The sequence below is a fragment of the Telmatherina bonti genome (assembly GCF_933228915.1).
Source record: "Telmatherina bonti genome assembly, chromosome: 8".
Classification (NCBI taxonomy): Eukaryota; Metazoa; Chordata; class Actinopteri; order Atheriniformes; family Telmatherinidae; genus Telmatherina; species Telmatherina bonti.
Window position 1 is genome coordinate 26,045,450 of NC_136626.1, and position 22,883 is coordinate 26,068,332.

The 22,883-nt window shown below is 39.3% G+C and overlaps 2 protein-coding genes across 2 annotated transcripts in view; one reads left to right on the top strand and one right to left on the bottom strand.

The window, feature by feature from the left end:
• Nucleotides 1–6,328, top strand: part of abhd17ab (abhydrolase domain containing 17A, depalmitoylase b) — an 8,122-nt gene extending 1,794 nt beyond the window's left edge. Inside the window, exons 3-5 of the mRNA XM_079245519.1 lie at nt 760–954; nt 1,546–1,725; nt 3,622–6,328. Of these exons, the coding sequence (XP_079101645.1) occupies nt 760–954; nt 1,546–1,725; nt 3,622–3,847 (601 nt within the window). The 3' untranslated portion in view covers nt 3,848–6,328. The remainder of the gene's footprint in view (nt 1–759; nt 955–1,545; nt 1,726–3,621) is intronic.
• A 3,747-nt stretch (nt 6,329–10,075) lies between these two features.
• rgl1 (ral guanine nucleotide dissociation stimulator-like 1) lies at nt 10,076–21,847 on the bottom strand. Its single transcript, XM_079245759.1, has 18 exons — nt 21,615–21,847; nt 19,226–19,336; nt 17,392–17,600; nt 17,219–17,293; nt 16,910–17,100; nt 16,653–16,777; nt 16,304–16,519; nt 16,110–16,213; nt 15,864–15,948; nt 15,648–15,737; nt 15,244–15,330; nt 14,953–14,985; nt 14,727–14,848; nt 14,298–14,387; nt 13,963–14,149; nt 12,156–12,407; nt 11,906–12,020; nt 10,076–11,629 (listed from the first exon to the last, which is right to left on the bottom strand). The coding sequence occupies exons 1-18, from the start codon at nt 21,657–21,659 to the stop codon at nt 11,442–11,444; spliced, it is 2,325 nt and encodes a 774-aa protein (XP_079101885.1). The 5' UTR covers nt 21,660–21,847; the 3' UTR covers nt 10,076–11,441.
• Between the last annotated feature and the right edge of the window lie 1,036 nt (nt 21,848–22,883).

The window sequence follows — 22,883 nt, forward strand, 5'->3', positions numbered from 1 at the left end:
CTGGCCTCCTTCCTTTACTTACCTCCATGTTGACTCAGCTGAAAAAAAAATTCTTCCTGCTTTTCCAATGAAGAACTCTCTTCCAACACACATATTTCTTATTTGTCCATTAAAAAATCTCTGTTGTCCTCATCGTTTTCATACTGCTTTGTAGGACCTTGAACATTGATTGCTCTCTGTTTTTGGTATTCATTAAAGTGATCATAACAAAAGGGTGCCATGGTCAGTAACAAGATCCAAGTGTTTAATCAGAGACAAATATTATCTGTTCAGTGCTTTCCTGTCCCACAGGATGGTTTAACAATCAACTCTTCTTGGCAGTGTTTCGTACTTAGCTTTCTGATAGTAACTATCAGGACATACAAAATATCAGTTGGACACCCATTTAGTTTATCTGTGCTTTTGCTTATTAACTTATCAGCTCAACTAGAAAGCAATGAACAGATCTATATTAGTCTTTGTACCTTGTGAAATTTGAGCTAATTTATTGTTTTGTTTTGTTTTTGTTTTGTGTTTTTATACACACACACACACACACACACACACACATACATACATATATATATATATATATATATATATATATATATATATATATATATATATATATATATATATATATACATATATATGCTTTACATATCCAAAGGATTCAGTTTTTGGATTAAATAACTTTGGTGCATCTTATTAATTTCTTCTTTTTTTTCCCCAGCAAAAAAAACCATCATAATAATTTCTTTTGCACTTGTTTCCCCTCAGATTTACCGTGCTTTTCTCCCATGGCAACGCAGTCGACCTTGGCCAGATGAGTAGTTTCTACATTGGCCTTGGCACTCGCATCAACTGCAACATCTTCTCCTACGACTACTCAGGCTACGGTGTCAGCACTAGCAAACCGACAGAGAAGAATCTTTATGCAGACATAGATGCTGCTTGGCATGCCCTGCGTACGCGGTATGTTCATGCAAATCCAGCAGTCTCGCTGTATTATTTAGTGGATGATTCATTTCATTGTGTCATGTTTTTTCCAAACATGGAGTTTCTTCTGCACGTTCAGGTTCAGTTCCCGTCAGTGTGTGCTCCTGATCTTAAGTGATCTTAATGTTGTTGCATCCAGGGGAATATCATAAGTACGCTACAATACCTAAAGATGGTTCAACGCCCAGTCTTATGCCCACAATTTTATTGCATTTGCTCATAAATTTTTAGGGTGTGGTAGATAACATGGAGATATTGACAGAAGGTGAATTTTACTGCAAAGAAACCACAATAAACAAACTTGACTCTAGATATCCAACAAGTGAAGTTAAGCTGGTTGTTGATCAACTTTCCTGACAGAAGTACATATTGGATTTTTGATTATTAGTTTAATCAGTTTAGCTTAGTTACAAAATAAATTATATGAGATAACATTTGAGGAAAAAATGCTTTGGGATGATCAAGAATCATAATTCATTAATCTGTCATCAGTATTACACTTTTCTTGCCATCCAAAATACTACATGGATGTCCTTTATAAGGTTTTCTATCGGTCTGTGTAACCAGGTATGGTATCTGCCCTGAGAACATCATCCTGTATGGACAGAGCATTGGTACAGTTCCCACTGTTGACCTAGCATCACGATATGAGTGTGCTGCTGTGGTTCTTCACTCACCCCTAACATCCGGGATGAGAGTGGCCTTTCCTGAAACAAAGAAAACTTACTGCTTTGATGCTTTCCCCAAGTAAGTTTCTACAGGTTGTTGTTTTTTTTTTCCCTGTATCCTTGTATGATTCAGTGTCTTTCATGATAGTATAAACATTAAAAAGAACACTTTCCAAGAATCCTAATTTTAATTTTAAAGGCAGTATTAATGTCAGTATATCACTAACTGGTGCAATCGCTGTAGTGTCAAAGAAATCGTTCTGTTAAAAATGGTGAAATCTTAATTGCTGTACTTTGTTTCTGACTCTAGTCCTCTGTATCTCTTTAAGTACAATGATGCATCAAAACAGGTTGTTTATACAGATGTAATGCACATGGATTACAAAGATTTGACAGGTAGACTGTTTGCCTCCCTGCTGCCATTTTCACATAATTGCAGATCTGCTAGCAAAAAATGAGTCATTGCCTCAATCAAGTGTCATTGTCCGAGACAAATGTCTGTGCTGACGAAACTGCTTCGTCTTTTGTCTAGCAGTTTGACGGATTTTGTTTTTCTGTCTCATCTTGGTTAAAATGTTGATAATTTTAGTTGCAGACTGACAACAGATGAGAACTGATGCATGAAATCTGAGTCTAAGTGAACAAATGCTACAAATTAGACTTGGACTGGAATTTGCTGGTATTTTCTTCTACTTTTGCAAACAATACAGTCACATAATGTACAGTCCGTCCACATAAGCACATAATAGAGGAGTGAAACATGTGGTGCAGAGATGCACAAAGATTATTTATTGGATATAAAGCATCTAAGAAATTCATACCATAGGAGGAATCTAGAGGCTTTAAATCTAGTTGAAGTTTGTAGTAACTATGTTATATTAACTGTGTTATTCAGAAATTATAGTAGGTTGTGTAGAATTGATTCTTTCATGGAGACTGTGGAATCCATTATTAATATCTTCCAATCAAGTGCAGCCAAGATCAGAAGCCTCATTTTTTGTGCTTTCAGTTCATTAATGTCCAATAGTCTTACCGCTGACAAAGATCCATAAATCTGCAAACTTAAGGCATTTCTAAAATGTATGAATAGAATACCAGGGAGTAATTTTTTGCTATTGTAGTTCTTAATTTATTTTAACATTTTTAGATGTGGCTTCATGTAGTTTGGATGCATTTGTAAAACAAAAAGAAAACAGCTGATGGGCTTTGTTTTTCTTTTGTTTTTTATGTTTCTTTTTTTAAAATTTGAGATAAATTAATATAAAACCTTGATTCTGATTTCATGTGAATATTTTACTGTCCCTTATTATAATGGATAAAGCATTCATGAAATCATGTTGGAAGGGATTGAATACAAAGGAAACTGCCTCACAAGCTGCCAGATGGCATTACCCGCTAACGCTGAGTGGGTTGCAGGCGGATGGTCCATTAGAAAAATGGAGGAAAAAAAACCCTGTAATTTCCAAGTTGAGTGGGACATACATATGGAGAAGTTTTGGTCCATTCCCTGTAACTCTAGGATTTTGGAATCCTTTTAATCAAATAGCTTCCAGACACTTGTAAAAAAATAATATGTCTGCTCTATTCTCCGACTCTGTGATTGTAGTTTTACAGGCTGAGTCAGCAGCCTTAGCTGGGAGCCTGGTCTTAGATAGTATACGTTGAGTAAAGGTAGGAATAAGCTCTGACGTAGCGTAAATCTACCTATCATCTGTCTGCACCCATGTAGAAGATATGAATAGTTTCATCTGTCTGATGTGTTGTTTTGACTTATCCATCAGTTCTTTTACAAAATGAAGCATTTATCAATTCATTAAACTATTTTACAGTCAGTAACATTATTTTTCAAACCAATAGCAATAAAGCATGAGGGTATTACTTTTATAATCTATAAGGCTAGTGTATTATTCATAAGTGATGTAAAACCAGCTTAATGTACTTCTAACACTTTTCTACCCTCATTTTCTATTTCTAGCATTGAGAAAGTATCCAAAATTACCTCTCCGGTGCTCATCATCCACGGGACAGAAGATGAGGTGATAGACTTCTCACATGGCCTCGCTCTGTTCGAGCGCTGCCCCAAGGCGGTGGAACCCCTCTGGGTGGAGGGAGCGGGACACAATGACATTGAACTATACAGTCAGTATCTGGAGCGCCTGCGCAGATTCATAGGACAGGAGTTGGCTGTACAACACGCCTGACCATCACAACCACTGTCACCATTATAGCCATGTTGGTTTTATTCTTTTTTTTTTTTCCCCTCTCCCCTGGTCCACTTAAAGCTTCACCAATCTGGCTTTTTATCATCTAAACCGTCCTTCTTATCACAGCTTCCAGGAGTGTAGCTCTTCACACATACTGTGGTGCTTCGTTTTTGGGGCACAATAGGTCTTTACTGAATTATGGAACAATGAGACGAACACACAAGAAGATAACTTTTAGACATCTTTTTTTTCTTCAACAGAACATAAACAGTAAAGCTATGTGTGAACATGGCAGCAAATATATACCATACTGTGCAATAAAATGAACAGTGTCTACAGGAAAAAGGCTTTTGTTAGAACAAGAGGACTGAGAAAGAATCAGCTTTCTATCCTACTAATACTGTGTGAGCAAGTGTGTATAACTTTATTATGTTAACTTAAATTGACAGATTAATGATGAAACATGAGAAGCACTTTTGTCAAAGAAGTCTCTGCTCTCAGATGGGTAATATTTTGTTTTTGTTTTAACTGCAAAGAAGATAATTGTGATTTTTACTTTGAGTTACCACTTTATTTTCACTTGATTTTAACACACCTGCACAGTCAGGAGCAGTAATTCTAAAAGCATAGTAATATATCATGTTTTTGATGTTGGTTTCTCATTTGTAGCTTTAAACTTTGGTTGGTGTGGCCCTAGACTGTTAATTTTGGACAGTAAGTCTAATATTTTTTGTCTTTCATGTATGTCCTATGGGGTGGTCAAAGCTTGGACTGAATTCTCGGAAAGCTGAAGGGGAAGCACAGCTGATATGTACACAGGTTAAAGTTTGAATTACGAGTGTTTAATTTAACGTTACTTTGACTAATTGTTTTGCTCAGGTAACTCTGTTGTAGACGTTGGAGTCAGTCTTTTCCACTCTTGTTTGTTTTACATGTTGTCAGATTTAATCTGTTCAGATCCATGGAACAAATAACTGATAAAAACACCAAGTAATGAAGCAAACTTTGGTCCCTAAGCAAGATATACAGATCAAACCAAGCATATGGTGAGTTGTTGACCTTGGTATTTCTTCTGAAGCATGTTAGGATCACAGTGCTGGAGCAGGATGGTCTGTATTGTAAAGGGAGGTTCAGATGTTGTTCCTTCACTAGAATGTGTGAGAATCTGTTAGTCTTGTCCGCTTTGGTTTAGTTCTGTTTATGTCTTACACTAATAGGTCACAGCTGTCAACGAACATGCTGTTTCAAGCAACGTGTGGAAGATAGAAGCAACACAAAAATTTGAACAAGTCTTGCTTGTGTCTGTCTTGTCTTTTTATATATTAAAAAAATAATAACACTAATATGGTAAAAATTTCACTTAGTCTTAAGGGAAACATTTCTGCCAGTGAATAGAAATACAGGTGTTTGTTATTTCTGATATGTTGGCAAAATTTAAAAAGATTTACCCTAATTATCAATGATTTTCTGATACACTATTCACACTATTTATTTAAAAAAGCACAAACATGTTTTGTTTCAAAGCTTTAACAGCGTTGGCACAGCTATCTACTGCCACTGTGCTGTATTGTCAACATCAAACAGACTCCTTGTAAATGTCAAACATCCTTTCAAGTCTCTTTCCTTCAGTGCTGCAGTCTTTATAACTGCCTTTAATATTTTGATCACATCTGGATTCTGGTTCAGAACACAGGGGATACAGTCAGCTCTTCCTCTGCAAATCCAAGCTTATTCCTTTATTGACAATATGGTAGAGAAAATATGCATCATGTTATTTGTGCTCCGTTTAAGTCGAGTTAGGTTCATTTAAAATGTCAATTAAAATCGTCACAGTCTATCTTGCTCTTTTTTTTTTTTTTTTTTTAAATTAATTCTCCACTTTTTGATGATGTCATCTTGAGGGACTTTATAAGACACCAAAGTTTGATACATAACCAAAATATCGTATTGATGTTTTTCTTTTTTGTTGACTTGTTTTTTGAAACCTCCCTTAAATGTTGCATTTGATCGTTGGACCCTGAAAGCACTCCTCAATGAAAACTTTTTTTTTTTTTTTCTTGTCCATTTTATTAATTTTATTTTATTTTTTTTTAAAGAAACATGAACATCTTCATTTTTTTGTCAGTTTATTAACAGTGTGTGTTTTTGTGTGTCTTCACATATCATCATGCCTCCCTTAAGATACACACCTACATATAGTTAACATCATTTCTTCAAGCTGTTTATTATTTGAGCAGAAGTTCAGCTTAGCAAAAGCAAGAAATATGTGTGTGTTTAAGTTTTTGAAAAAGTGTGTGAGATGATGAAAGACTAATGGGGAGGCTTCAAGCAGACATGAAACGTCTTTTATAGTAAAATTTGTGGATTTCTGTTGAGAACTGGTGAAACATAGCTGTGAGTGTCATATTCACATAATCTTTTCCATCATTTATTATACTGACAAATGTTTAGTTTTTAAAGGATTTGTCTTTCTTTCCAAGAGTTAAAGAGAATAAGTCAATAAAACATACCCAGAAGTTAATAAGTGTGACTGTTTGTCTTCCATTTAGAGGTCTTGGAGAGCCTACATGTGCATGATAAGAGCATTTTCTGCAATAATCTCATTTAATGTGTCTCATTCAGTTCCTGATTTGCCACTCAAGGCAGTTCTGGCACTGAGGGAATAAGGACTTTTCTGCTGTGAAGAGCCTTACAGGGTTGCACTACAAAGTTACCAAAATGGTTTGGATGAATAATTGGCTGATTAGTAAATGAGTTATTTATTTATTTATTTGTTTATTTTTTAATACTATATGGCTCCACATTTTCTCTTGACTCACATGTTGAATAGGATTATTTGCACCTGTGCCAAAAAGGGTTCAGATGATGTGTTTTAATTAAACCAGTACAAGGACTTGGGTCGGTCCCAGCCTCCCTTTGCTGTCTGCCACCATGTTGAGTTGTGGGAAACAGAGACAGATGGATTGTAAGCTGCAGTCACCCTCCTCCCTCTTTGAACACACACACTTGTGCCAGCTCTTTTTTAGTAGACTACATAAACAATCTGGTGTCTCACTCAAATGCTCTTACGGATTAAAGGCAGCTGAGGCGGTATGCTCCCCTGTGCATGGCAAAGTTGTTGCAGCCTGACTGGCTGCAGCAACAACAAGCGCCACATTTTCACACAGGTCTGAGCACAAAAAGCCCTCTGTGCCAGACAGAGCAGTTTATGAAAGACCACAACAACACAAGTCAAAACAACTGTTGCATGATGAACATTTAGACTTTACCAAATATCAGTTTAAGATATGGAAACAGCAGACAGCACATTTTAACCAAAAGCTGATATATGGACATAAAAAGAAGCAATATGTTCTTATCATCCTTCATACTTCATCAAGCTGACTGTGAAGAAAGCCTGCAGATATAATCTGCAAACACTGAGGCTGCCATTCAAAGTCTATTATAGTTATCTGTCTGAACGCTGTGTCACCTTTAGCATGGTAAATAACACACACTGACATGACATTTAAAGTGCAGAAGTTTCCCTCGAGCTTATCTAATTCAAACTTGTAAATGAATAATCCTGTACTGATGTGGTGCATCGATGGCGGAGACAGAGGGGTTTTTAATCCCCCATTTCTAGCAGTTGTGTATAAAGACATGAGCATTATGATTCTCAAACTGATCTGTAGTGTTCAGTGATATTTCTGCTTGGATTCACTCATGGAGCACTCAGGGTTGCTTCTGTCAAATGTAATCGAATGATGCACCGACCTCTGGCAACAAATCATCAACGGCGTGTCAGTGGCGCCCAAGCTGTTTTGACTGATGTCCTCCCACAGCCTCGACGTCAAAGCTCAGCTCCAGTAGCACACTGTTCTTATAAATTAACTTTCACATCTATCTATTAACCTCGGATTATTATCATTATTCATCCATGCAAATGAATAGTCAGCAGTTGCTTTACTTCGGAATTTCAGGCTTATAGCTGGACCTTATCTTTTTAAAAAACTTTTTTATTATGTGTTGGTAAATTGCCTTTTCTTTTGTATTGACATGTGTGAATTATTTTAACTGTTTATTCGTTTAATATTAAAATTAGCTGCGCTTTCACAGATCTTGATTATGGTTATCTAGTTGGGTGCTCCATTCTTTATAAACATGTGCAACTGGATTCATATTTACCAACCAATATTCTGTTCAAATTCTAATTTTCCAATTACATCACTAGTATAGGATTGAATTTTGTTTCTGAGTTCATTATTTAAAAATAAAGTTAAGCTATCTACTTATGCATTGGGACTTCCTAAAGGCCACATTGTTGTCAATTATTAAAGTAATTCACAATTAACCTGTACGTTGCCTGTACAAGAGGCTGCACTAAAATGATTTTCAAGTTTATCAAGAAACCAGTAGCAGTAAAAAAGAGATTAATTACCATGAAACTGTATTAATTTGCAACAAAATGAAACGTAAAATAAGTACTATGTAGTAAGGAATGTGTAGTTATTCTGCTATGATAATATTTCCAATATAAAAACTTATTTATGAATAAATTTAATTATAATATTCATTCATTCTATAAAAAGAATGTTAGTAAAATTTTTATTGCTGTTTTACAATATAAATGTATCACTAGTTTCCAAAGAAGCACATCCTGCAGAGCTTTAGCCTGTTTCGCTATTTTCTGTCGCTCAATGATTTTCTCTCAGCTCACTGGGCTTCTCTGTAATCATCATCATCATCATCATCATGACGTTGCCCAATAGCAAAGCAAACATTCATCTGTTTGTCTGACTAAAAGCAGAACCATTTAAGACAATTTAATGCAGTCCTTAAATAAAACGTTTGCATATTTCGCTTTTATGAACTCAGAGAACAGCAAAAAGAACTGAGTGCTGTAAATTTGAAGTCTTTCTTTTTGTTTCCAACCTCTTAGAAACTTTGTAACATTCTGTAAAGTTGGCAACATTTAAGAACATTTGAAGAATGTTTTAATGAATAAAATGTGCTATACTAATTAACTTGTTTTGCCTAGATCCGGTCTAAATACTCACTAAAAGGTGAAAGATAAGCAAAGAAGAAAGCAAAAAGGTGGCGCAGTGGACAAATTTCAACATCATAATATCCCAAATTTATCTCAACCTTTATTCATTTATTTATATTTTATCAATAATCACTATTTTGCCTAAATCAAGATCAAGATTCAATATACTTCACTGCTGTATTTGCATCTCCAAAGCAGAAAGAAGAAGCCCAGTTTCAGGAAAGGAAGGTCACGACTGTTCAAGTCAGCAGACACACCGTCCACCCAACAAAGGTCCAGAACCGTCCTGGCATTGCCGGGTCTAACAGGACTGAATATGTTGTGGTGTTTTAAGTCACATGTTTAAGTGCTGAAGTATGTCTCAGAGTAATTACCTCCACCAAGGAGATGCAAGTTATACTATTGAGACCGTCTATCTGTCTGTTTATTGCTTTAGAAACTTCACACAAAAACAATCTATTTTCTTTTCTTTTCCTAAGAATGGGTCTTGGTCTAACTTAGATTCTATTAAATTTTTTCGAAGTGATTTTGATCATCATCTAGATAAAGGAATCTTTTAAGGATTCCTCATCAATGAGAGATGGGGCCATTTTGAATATATAGGTATTTGAGTATATATATATATATATACTACTATAGTATGTATATATATATATATATATATATATATATATATATATATATATATATACGTATATATATATATACATATATATATATATATATATATATATATTTATATATATATATATGTACATATATATATATATATATATATATATATATATATATATATATATATATATATATGGCAAATGCAAATCCAAACAGGAAAAAAATACGGGATCTTTGGAATTTTCATCACTTTCACAAATTTAGATATAAACATGCAGCGAACACCACAATATAGCACAGACACTGTGGATAATTTGTCAATGTATGTATAAATCTAGTAGCGTATACATACAAAATGTACAGCATGGACGACTGTAACATTGGGAGGAAATGACAATATAAGTGGAAATAAGCTCTCTGAGTGCTTTTCTAGTTAATTCTTATATCAATGAAAACACGTAACATTATCATAATGATGACAATAATTTATTTATTTTTGTAGAACAACAATCTTTGGCAGTATAAAACAGAAAATGAGGAAGATTTTTAGTAAAACATTTGAACAGAACATGCTGATGTATGGTGACATGCGGTGATGTGTAAGTGACACACTAACACTGGAGTGCTAATTGTGCCTAAACTTGTCCTCACAGAAGCAATGCATTGTTACCTGAGGAACATGAACTAAAATCACGGCACAACCAGGAGCACATGACTGCTCGACTGATGCTATGTGAAAGGGAACTCTTAGTAATTTTGGAAACATTATTTTGGCCATTTGAAAGCATAATGACATAAAGTGCCTCTCCAGGCTTATCAGTCAAATTTGGCACTGTTACAGTTGCTTTACAATTAATATTAGCAGTCTTCTAATATGTTAATGCATTTCTGGCCTGAATTGTGTTACAAAAACATGAAAAAGCAACAATGACATAAAAAATAATAAGTCATTTAGTGAAGAGGGGGTCAAACCACTTTCAGAGTGGTTACTTCATTCTTCCAAGTTCACATCCCATTGGCCTTCCCTACCAACGGACAAGTGCAACTCCTAAGTTCATACAATGAAGGGTGAAGAGGTACAAATCTGCGTTAATCTGAGACTTTATGAGGAGCTTTCTGTTTCGGTGAGTAAATTCAGTCATTCAGTCTTTTCTTTGTTATCACTGCTAAGATCACAAGTAAAGTCCTTCCTGCACTAGAAAACAGCACAAATTGCATCTCTACACCCTAAAGATAGGGCAGGTAAGGCCATCTTGATATTTACTGAGGACTTGATAAAACCAAGTACTGGAACCAATCAGAATGCACCAAACACTGCATTCGTCACACAGCTCACAATAAAAGAGGGGCAGAACACACACACACACATACAATGTGCACAAGGCAGACAGGGGCTCATAAAGATGCCTAAATAGAGAAAATACTGATATCATAGCTCCTGTCAATCAGTAAATATCATTCAGACTACTGTTAGAGGTCCATTCCACAGTACTGGATTCCGTCCCCCTCTCTTCTGTTATGAGAAGAGTAAAGCTTCAGCTACAGAGACATCACAGGCAAAAAAAAAAGAAGTTATTCAATATCATAATACTGTTGGAGGTCAGGAGTTTGGTTGCTCCCACATGTGCAAAAAAATCTGTTTTTGTAAAGAGTGGAGGCCACATGGGGTCACTGTTTCACTCTGTTACAGGCACCATTAGTTCACAGTTCAATCCCACAGTCACAGCACTCACACAACACTTCCATATTCCATATAAAGGCTGGGCAGGCGATGGCACAGTTCACAATGGCATCGCAATGGTGGTTGAGAAGCAAAGAGTCCAAGAGCTCCCTGCAGTGCGGCTGTTCCACCCTGAATCATCTCGAGCTCTTTGCTTTTTGTTTGTGTCCATCCATCATCGTGGCCTGCAGCGCCCTGGGTTAATGGGGTGACAGGCAACTGCTGGGTCACAGTGTGACTTTGCTGAGTCTGAGCGAGAGGCTCGAGCGATGCTGAGCTCGAGGGAGAGTGGAGCTGCACCGGCTACGCAGCTGAACCGGCCGACCCTCTGAACCTCGCACACGCAGCAGGAAGTCAAAGTTAGCGGAGGTGTTCATGGCGTAAAAGACGTTAGCATTGTCAGGAATCACCAGTTCTGGAAAAAAAGCAATACAAGATGACCAAATACTTAGATTAGAGTGGAAAAACTAGGAATAAATGCAATAAAAAATTACAAAGAAGTTTTGTTTCATCATAATCTAGCAATCTAAATGATACAGTAACATATGCTGATTATATTCCTTGAATTTATACTTTAATAAAGTATAAATCTGGAATCACAGAGCCCATATTTTGCAAATTTTTCACAAAACTTGGCAAGCATTAAAGGAATCACATTAAAAAGAAGGTTTTGATGAAAGGCATGTTTTACCTCTCTCCTCAGAGATCACTTGCACCAGCTCATACCCCCCCTCCGGCTCCACCTCCAGGTTGTGTTTCGCCATGGCTCTAGAAATCACAGCTGGGGTCTTGTCTTGATTCGTCAACTATTAAAAGAAGCAGACACATTTAGTCTTATAGGTGTTTAAGAAAAATCCTTAGCTCCTCCTCACACACACACACACACACACACACACACACACACACACACACAGGACTACACAAAACAAATGTTTACTCACCAGTATGCTTTTGTACAGATTCCCATTGCCATGCTCCAGGCTGACTCTTATGATGCATGCATCCTGGGCCTGGGTATTATAAGCTAGGGTTTGACTTGGAGAGCTGGGAAACATGGGCGTGAGGGAGACGGAGCGCCTGTGGGTGCAGAGAGGCCCAGGTAGGGAAGGAGACACTGGCGTCATGGAGACACTGGCTGTGGATGAGTTGGTGTCCATGGAGTGGAGTGAAGTACAGGAGGATGACTCTGATAACTGAAGAAAAAACAGAAATACACACATCACAATTCAGCCATCCTCCTCTATTTTAAAGATGTGGACTGAAATAAAAAGGCATCTTTAAATCTCTAAAGAAACAAACAATTTTATGAGCTTTTTAAATGCCTGCAATAAATATAGAATGTATTGTTTTATTTCAGGGGTGAAATGGGTCATGTGGATGGTAGCATATGTTCAGTGTTGCCCTCACAGATGCACAAACACACCCCAACACCATCACAGATGCAGACTAATAACTGTGTTCACATGACAAGTTGATTTGCTCCTTGTCTTTCCAAATTTAGATTCATGAAACCACATGGCAAGTGGACGTTTAACTCATCAATTCTTAAAACAGGCTCATGAGCATGTTTTTTATTTGAGGCTGTTGTGTATATATTATATATTGTAGATAATAATGATTAACATTCCAATTCTCACCAGAGAAAAAAAACACATTAACTGGACTTCTGCTTAAAACCCTTTGTGTAAAGATGCCACTTTTTTTACTAATAATTTTTAAAGCCCTGCCATCTTTACCCCTGACAGACTAAGCCATGGACCAGTGACACAGCTGTTTCATAATATGTTGCACTTGTCACAATACTTTAGAAATAACTTTAATAAAAATATGCATAAAATTATCAGATAACAATAATCCATCAAAAATGGAATAATCACCACTATACTGGGACTGATCCTTCATATCAGGGATCAGAGCTGCGCCAGAACGGGACATCCCAACCAGGATGAATCTACTTGCTCCAGAATTCTCACCCAGCTGCATTCTTCCTCTGCGCTCAGCAGGTTTTATTCCAGTTAAATGTTGTTTGTGTCAAGTTAAGCTGGCTGTAATCTGTCTGCATATTCATCCTATTCATGGAGGGGAACGCTGTATTTTCTTCATATGTTTGACTCTTCCCAAACCAGGAGGGATATTGGAAAGCCCTTTTCAAGGCCCTATAAATTGATTAATCCAGCAATGCACACTGCTGAGATGGACGGCTTCATTTTCTCAAAGCCAATAAGATACTGAACCGCTGTTCATGTTAAAATCATAAAGAAAATTCTCAAACGTGGCATCTACAGTGGCGGTAGCAGCTCTGTTTAAACCTTCTATACATGCAATCCACTTTACATTGTTTACTGTTCAAAGTCTTTGTTAAACCTTGAACAGGTTCAAGTTTTGTATTTTAATTTGGGACATTAAGTTCATTCATTCATTCATTTTCTAAACTGCTTAATCCAATTCAGGGTCGCAGGCAAGCTGGAGCCTATCCCAGCTGGCTTTGGGCAAAAGGCAGGGTACACCCTGGACAGCTTGCCAGTCCATCGCAGGGCCACGCAGAGACAAACACGCACTCCTATGAGCAATTTAGAGTGACCAATTAACCTAAAATGCATGTCTTTGGACGGTGGGAGGAAGCCGGAGTACCCGGAGAGAACCCACGCATACACAGGGAGAATGGGACACTAAGTTCTTTATGGCAAATTTTGTCATTATAAACGTTTATATTTGCAGTACATAACATCCTATTGCATCATGGCCCACCTTGTTTTGATGGGAATCAGAGGCGTGAGTCAGTGTGGCGAGTCCCTCGCTGTCTGATGGACTGCTGGAGTCGTTGGACGACACGCTAACAGAGTCCATGCTTTCCCCTGAGCTGCCAGTAGGAGGCGAGCGTGGCGTCTCTCTGATTGGAGAACTGGCTGCGGTACTGTCTGTTCCAAGAAACAGCCTGGACAGTGAAAGAGGAGAGTTATTAGTTAATGGAATAAAAAGGGTTGCAGAACGAGACAGCAAAAAAGTCTTCAATATGAGACGTAAAAACTAAAGAACTGTAGTTTAGACTCAGTTTCAGTTTCATCTCGTCTGAGCGTACTCACAGGCTGAGTCTCTTCACCATGCTTTTTCTAGGTTTAGGTAACGTGGGGCTGCTGTCACCAAGACCTTCAATCTCACAGGACAAGGCGTAGCTGCAAGACAAGGCAATAAAAGTGAGACTTCAGCATCATAAAAAACATTTCCAGATCAAGTGCGCAGGCTTTAGGAAACGATTCTCTGCAAGACAGAAGGAGAGAGAAACTCAAAAGAGAGCAAAAGAAAGAAGTTCACCGAGCAAAAACAGCAAGTACAATGGACCAGTAGGGAGTGAAGACATGACAGGGAGCGAGGACGTAACACAAGCCTCTGGCGTGTATTTGTGTGTGAACAATAGATCCAGCAGAGCATGACTCATTCTCTAATGTGCTCATTATCTTTAATGTAACGGTGCAGTTAAAAGAGAAAACACCGGGAGTAAAAAGCAGCATTACCTCTCCTCCTCAGTGAGCTGTGACTGGTTCTTAAACCAGTGGAGGAAAGCCGGGTCTGCAGTCAAGCAGTAGCTGTTACAGGCCGACTGGAGCAGCTTGATCTGAGCTATCACCTCAAACTCCTGCAGAGACGGAAGTGAAATCACTTGCGTTAGACATGCTTAACATAAAAGCGTGTCACATGAATAATTGTCAATGGTATAATCGCGTCAAAAGAAACACTCACCCTGCGTCTCTTCTCAAAGTTTATCAGACCACCCTGTGAAAGACACAAAGAGCACGCTGTCAGACTTCACATACCAGCGGCTGCTTAGACAAACAGCGTTAGGTAGGCCACTCCAAAATTTGGCCGACAGAATTCCTCAGGCACTCGTGGAAACTTAAACTTCAGTTTGGGACAGCGGTTACACAGACAGGCTCTCAGATCTGCGGAGGGTTTAAACTCGCAGACACATGCTCTCAAATATCCCAGTAAAAACACATCAGCAGGTGCTCTTTTCCTTTCTTTTCTTTTTACCTCCACTAGGTCAGGCAGAGCTGTGTCCAACATGGTCAGGTCTGTAAGAAAAGTCCCCAGGTATGGTATTGTTCCTTGCATCGCTCCCTAAAGAAAAGCAATCATCAAATTACTCTTTACTTCACTCAGATGCTGCAGCAGTTTCAAGCTTTTTTTTTTCTTTTTTTTTATAACACTGTTGTCCACACAGATGGCAAGCGCAAGGTTAATGTCGCTGCAGCACAAAGCGTGTTGAGTAAACAAAGCTTAAGCATGCGGCTTCATCTTCGCAGACAGGCTAGAATTCTTCTTACAGTACATTGCTTTGGAGGAATGTGTTGCTTAAAATCCCTCCATGTCAGCTCTTTGAAAAGATCCACTTTCACTGGCATTTGTATCTAAAGCTCATCCAGTGATTGTCTCACCATTTCCTTCTGCAGCTGTAGTCTCTTGTGAGTGCGTTTCTGGTGCTCTTTGGCACAACTCTCCAGACTGGCAAACTTTGAAGTACCTTCCTGTAGAGAGGGCAAACAAAAATAGCTTCTGTCCTCGAGTTTCTAGGCAGTGGATGAAGGAACGTTTTCAGGACTTGCAGTGAGTTTTTATCAGGTGCAAGTTTAGACATCAGTGTTAGAACTCACCCTCATGAGCAGCTCTCTGCTGGTCAGGTAGTTGTTGTGGTCGGAGAAAATGTCCGAAAGCTCCTCAAACGTCTGCATGCTATCTCTGCATCAAGCAAAGACTCGTGTCAGTTATTGGGATCGGACACAGCAGCCGAAATACAGGTATGAAATAAATTTTAAGGAGAGTTCTCCAAAATAAAAGGCTGATTCTTTTAATAAAAACCAGCTGAGATCATTTGCATAGTTGAAAAAGTAGAGGCTCACTTGTGCACACAGGCCCATACTCTTTTCAGTCTGTACAGAGGATTGGACTGCAGCGCCGACACGATGGCTCGTAGAGATGAGAAGTTTTTGCGTATACGACACTCCTGTTAAAAGATTATGAGGGACAATCACAACTTGAGTTGTTTTAATAGATTTTATCTACGTGTATCTATGAGTCTGGGTCATTTCCTGACCTGAGCGATGTCTATCCAGCGCTGGATGACCCGTGCCCTGACGTGCGGCCGGAGCTGTCTGTGCTTCAGCACTGTGCTGACCACACAGGCTGCAACAGCGTTGAACTGAGTGATGGTGGCCCGGATGGTGGGAGCGCTATGCTTACTGTCCTTCTTGTCCCTCTGAGACCAGATCGAGCCCAGGCAGTGATGCGGTACGACCTTTTTAAACAGCAGCTGGAATAATGAGGGATAAAAAAAGGAGTATGATGTTAGTATGACGACACCAAAGAAAAAAAGAAAAAACCTTCCCAGGATGTAACCTGTGTGACCTTTCCCTCCTGCTTCCACCTCATTTCCCCTCACTTACCGCATCCATGTAGGTCAGCTGCTCAGCCACCAGGTCGGCGTCAAACGTCAGGAAGTCCTCCTGAACCTCAATCTCAACTTCCTCCTCTTCCCCGAGGCAAAAAGAGTGGTTGCCATGGAAACCAGCTGAAAACAGGGCCAAAAAATTATTTGACTCAAATTGAATAATCTATTAATAACTTGTAAATAATGAAGGGGGGAAAAAAGTACTTTTTCTTTTTTTTTTTTTAAAAAAAAGGGATTTAAAAAACTAAATACCTTCAGTATCATCCAGATTGGCCTGAGCCTGCAGGTGCTCCAGCAGGCATTCGGCCCGTCTAAGAGCCTCTGAACCTGGCAGAGCCTTGCGCAAGTAGTCCATCAGCCTGTGCAAGCAGGGGTAGTCTGGAGGCTCCTGGAAGTCTTCGGGACACTGGTCCAGCCAAGCGCGCAAGATAGAAGCCAAGACACTGTGGGCACGTCAGAGAAACATTTAACAAAGGATACCAAATATAACAGATTCTGTAAAACGCTGAAAAAAAGCCTCGTTTGACTCAGTAGTGATGTGCATCTAAGAGTGTGTCTTACTTTCTGATGGCTCCATTGCTCCCATAGCTGTGACTTTTGTCTGAATCCTGCTCATTTTCTTCAATGCTCCCATACCTGCCGCAGGAAATGAAAAACAGGTTGCATCAACAATCAACACTTAAAAAAAAAAAAGAAATAATGTACAGACTGAACACACCTCATATCCTGCTTACCTGTCCAGGAGTAACTGCAGTACAGTCTGCGTGCTGGCGAAGGCTCTGTAGGTGGAGAGGAAGATGGAGGTGTATGTGAGGTCGTTGTCTCCGAACGCCGTCAATAACGTCTCCACCAAACGCTCCAGTGTTCCAGCACGGATACTTCGGATTTTGCAAGTCTCCAGCTGGCTCACAGTGTGGCCGGGTGGTAGACGATCGCCCTCTGCCTAAACACACACACACACACACATGTACACAGTAGTATTATTCTAACTAACATAACTGTTGCACACATTTTTTTTTTCTCCAGTCAGTTGATCCTAACATTGACTTTAAAAAAAACACCACATGAACAAATTAAAAAGATGAAGAAAATAAGAAAGATTGCAACAACTGAGCCAGAAAGAAAGACGAAGAGACGAAGGAAGCTGCCATGACAATCGGGACCTATATTTAATCCTGATTTCCCCAGATGTGTCCGACTATTGTGTCTGCAGGGAAATTGGGCGAGAAGAGAGGAGGGTGGCACAGGCGTACAGAGAGGGAGAGAGACCTTGGTGAAGTTAGCGCGCTGCAACAGGAAATGCTCTGATCTGCTTTTAATCACTGCAATGCCCTCCTCCTCTCCTCCACCATCGCCGCCTGAAACACTAAGGAGGACAGGAGCAGAACCAACTTCTCCCACCACTCCCTTCTGATAACAGCGGTGATCTGCTGCCCAGTACACATACTCAGCCTTCCGTGTCACAATTCACAGCACATAAATCTATACAAGCTTTGCAACCAAATCTCCAAACTACTTTAAGTACAGCTGCACTGATTATCACAGCTTTTATTCACAGACAATGGACCGTTTATAGTAAATATACTCCGTTTCAATAGGGACTTTTCTCTATTCTACTCCACTGAATAGTCAAGGCTTGTACAAAATACCGACTTTGTTTTCATAAACTAATACAGTTGGCAGCTTTTACCATTGTCAATACATTGATGCGGCCTTGTCATCCAATTGACTTTTTGTGCCAGTTTCCATCCCTCATTCCAAACACAAACAAGCTGAAAATACAAGATCCCGTTTTGTCTTGTAAACAAAGAGAAATCCTTTTAGTTTTTCTGCTGAGAAAACTCACAAGAGAAACTCCGGCTAATGCCCCTAATTGGACCTACTGTGCAACATAATAACACACTGTGCAACATCTTATTAACTAGATATAAACAACCCAGTAGAGGAAACAGTAAGGCCTTGCATTCACTGGAAAAGCCTTTAATACTCTGTTTTTGTCATACCAGCATTTCATAAAACACTATACAGTGAGCAGGGGGAATGAGCAGCTTTTGTTTGAAGCTGGAAAAGTCAGGAAGTCGCATGCTTTGGCCAAACAGTCCAAATCTGTTGGGTTTTTTATTTTGGTTGTTGTTTGTTTTTGGTTTTTTTTTACCAGGCAGCTAAAAGGTGTTGGAAGGTTAACAGCTGAAATGTTAAAACAACAGCAACATGGATGAAAATACAGAGAGATGCTTCACAAATGAAAGGAAAGCTGCTTCAAACAATAGAGAAGAGGTTTCAGGCTCGGCGGTGAGCACACACTCAGCAAGGTTGCTTCCATAAGCCATCTGCACATGATAAAAATCCAAAGCAGAGGCTGTGCAGTGTAAAAGTAAGAGGAAAAAAAAAACATCTGAGCTTCATATTTCTCACACCAGCAGACTGGGAAAGTGGAAAAAGCATCAGATTTTCAGAAGACCTGTCTGCTTTGATGAGTGTTTTAAGCTCCCCCTGTTTGCCCTCCTAAAAAAAGAAAAAGGGGTGGGGGGGGAGCCATTAGTTGCAATTCTGTCACATCAAACTCACCCCCAGCCATCTCGCTCCCTTGTTGGCAGCCTGCTGAATCTGAACCCTCTTAAGTGTCACGTTGTAGATGGCTCCTTCCTCAACTTCCTCCCCCCAATCCTGCACCGAGCTCTGGAAGAAAGAAGGAAAATATTAGAAACAACCACAGAAAAGCCAGACTGGTATTAGGGATAAAAAACATGGAAGTTTCCAGTAAATAGCTGCAGGCTGCAGAGCTAATTCCAGCAAGTGTCATGTCTACAGCTGCTGAAAAATAGGAATAGACTTTAAGAGGCTGACGTGAGAAAAGCAGAAGGAAGAGGAAGAAAAATGAAACACAAAAACACAACCACAGCTCTCAAACTAACTTGGGAGAGACATGCAGTAAAACATCAAGAATGACCAACTTCCCAACCCCCACCAGTGCAGCAGCCTGCCAGGCCGCCCGCCCGCCCTCCCTCCTTCCTCCTCTCCCTGTCTTTACTCCCTCTTTTATTCCCAATTCATCTCTTTCACTGTGTCCCTGTGTCTCTGGAGCTGAAGTCAGAGTTGGACCACTTTCCCAGCCCTCATACAGGCAGTAGATAAGAGCCAGAATGGATAAAGTCTCGAACAAATGCGGACATAATCACTTTTTCTTTCTCTCAATAGATCTGCCTGTTGCCTGTTTCTGACTATCCAAGCCTGAGGAGGTTGACAACAAATCTGTGCTACAACAAGAGTCGTAAGATGAAATGGATTTGTCCTGATCTTGCAGGACGGTGTCAGTCTGCGGCTGTAAATCACTTCCAAACAGCAGAGTGCATCGACAAACAGAGGGAGGAGAGTGGAATCGTGATACTAAACTCCTGCTCATGGAGACTGTGCACAAGCAGAGGCTGAAATCTGCTGAGACATCAACATATGGAGACAAAAACACAGGCAGGCAGCGAAGGAGAAGAACCGGCCAAATATAAACAACATGCATGAGTTCTATGGCCAAGTCCTCCCAACAGCCATGATCATTCTCAGTTATTTCCACTCTCATTTACACAACTCAATGGCAAAGTCCGCTTTTATTCCCTGAACAGAGGTCCCGCCAAGAAAGAGATCAGGGGTCAAAGTTGCCATTAACAGGCTCAATGGCTGGTCCTGGAGGCCAGTGGCACTCAGCCATGACTGGGCCGTGTTTGGGTTTTTGAACAGAAAGATGTGATGCCGAAGCAAAAAGCAGAAAGAAGAAGTGCCCAAATCAAACGAGTAAGCAATTTGTTGTTACCATGCAATAAACTGCAATTTTCTTAAACCTCTCTACACACCCTTTTCATGCTGTGATTCTGCATTTAGTCTGATGGTCAGCAGCATGTCTGTCTGTATCTTTGTCCGGCTGCTGCTGGCGTAGAGACAGATAAATACATGACTGCATGAGTCATGCCGTCAACACACTCCCAAAACAAAAGCGGGAGGTCTCTGTGCTGGTCAACTGGGGCTGCTGAGTTCACAGTCTGCACACACTGCCTGCTTTTTGTAAGCCACAGAGCTGGAGATGTTTTTCAGAGGTCTCCTCTCTTTGTACATCAAGTTTTGTGCCTCAGTGTGTGACGATGTTCAACGGGGTTTGCATTAAAAATGGAAACCAAAACAATCCTATTCATCAGAAACGGTCAATGTACTGCAGTCATATCCCAAAAACTGAAAAGTGATGAACTACAGGGTGAGTTGTAAACTGGAGATAGGCTGTTTATTCTGTAATAACTTGGATGGTTCCAGAGACGATACCCACAAGGTCTACAGGCAGGGTCCCAGAGAGGAGCATGGAGGTAGTAGCCTATCTGCTCTAATTAAGGTTAATCTGCATTATCAGCTGGTGTGAAACAAGAAAACAACAACAGTTTTTTGTTAAATCTGTGGCGCTGATCTGTTGCTTGTTGTGCTTTCCAGAATGCAGCTGGAACCCATGGAGAGAGCGTAATGGCCCCCGGGGCTGCTCCAATTGTGCCCTCTCTGTGTCACTGTGGATCCGCAAACAAAAGTTTTCATATCCATCATCATGGCAGGGAGAGGAAAACTGACGTAATGGTCTGATTGGAACAGCGCAGATTTGTGCTTTATTCCATGATCCTTTTCCACACTTTCCTAATTCTGCGAGGGGTCTTTACGCACCCGCAATGTGGGTTAAACTGGATTTAAAACCGAGAATAAACAATTAAAACTCGCTGAAGTGTTCAGCTGCTCCCACCCCCCGCTGCCCCCTCCTCACCCCCTCCTCTTTCCCGTTATTCACAGCTTTCCCAAGCCTACATTTCCCTCCCCTCTCTCCCCCTTTCCCTCCTTAACCTCCCCTCTTCCCCCTGGCTTTAAACCACAAACAAAATAGCCCAGGCTGGAAAACTCTAAGAGCAATTTTTTTGTTTGTTTGTTTTGTTTTTACCATTTTAGTTTTCCAAGCAAACTTCATGGTGAGCGTTTCTCTCATGATCCGGAGACAGCATCGGAGCTACAGAATAATCCACCAATCAGAAGGGAAAAGAATGTGTTCCCTTGTTTTTTTTTTTTAAAAAAAAAAAAAAAAAAAAGAATAAAGGAAGAAAAACAGGGATATTCCTGACGCGCCTCGAAAATGACAGAGTTCTCCTTCACGCGTGGTCCGCTTCTTTAGAAAGTCCAAATTTCCTCTGTCTGTCTGTCTGTCTGTCAGCGGGCTCAACCTTCTTCCACTGAATGACCAAACTCCTCCTCCTCCTCCTCACACTCACAACAGTCCCGTTTAAACTCCTCCTCCTGCTTTTTTTTTTTTTTTGTCTGACTTTCATCAAACTGACAACAATGTGCGCACTCATACGTAGGGTTGTGATTTCTGTTTGCGCAACGTGCCAGATACACAGGAACAATAAATCTCCTTCCTTCATCATTCATGGGAATTTCGGCTCCAAAACGCACAGTTTTTACTGGCGCTTTAAATAATTAAATGAGCGTTTATTGAATGTTTATTAGTATTAAATTGTATTAAGTGTTTATCAAATATTAATAACCTGTAAAAACCTTTTTCAGGCTATTTCAATTCAATCATTCCCTATTTATGCAATTTTTACTATTATGTTGATTTGAAAAATTACATATAATGTAATATAATGTAGAAGCACTAATACTAATAATATAATGTAAAATTACACACACACACACACACACACACACACACCACCATCATATATATATATATATATATATATATATATATATATATATATATATATATATATATATATATTTTTTTTTTTTTTTTTTTTTTTTTTTTTTTTTATTTGTTTATTTTTTTAAACTAAGCTTTTGTGTGTTTTTACGTTTTTTTCAGGTTTACAACATCAATATGAAACAGAGCTTGTACATGGCGTTTAGCCCAAATTTAACTGGTTTTGTTGATTTGTTTTCCACTTTTGTCAGGTAGGTAAGCACAGTTCTACTCCTTTTTTTTCTTCTAAGGTTTCTCTGTATAGTTGCTTTGCAAGCCAGGACAGGTCTAGGTCATTTTCTTTTATTGGAGAACAGGAGAGACAGGGAAGACATTGGCAAAGGAAAATAAAACTTTTCCCATTCAGTTTTTAAGGAGTCAAGATTATATGAAAATATTAGATTGTTAAACTAAAATGACCATCTAATGTAAAAAGTTAAGCTAAATATGTACAAGGAAAACTATGAAAAA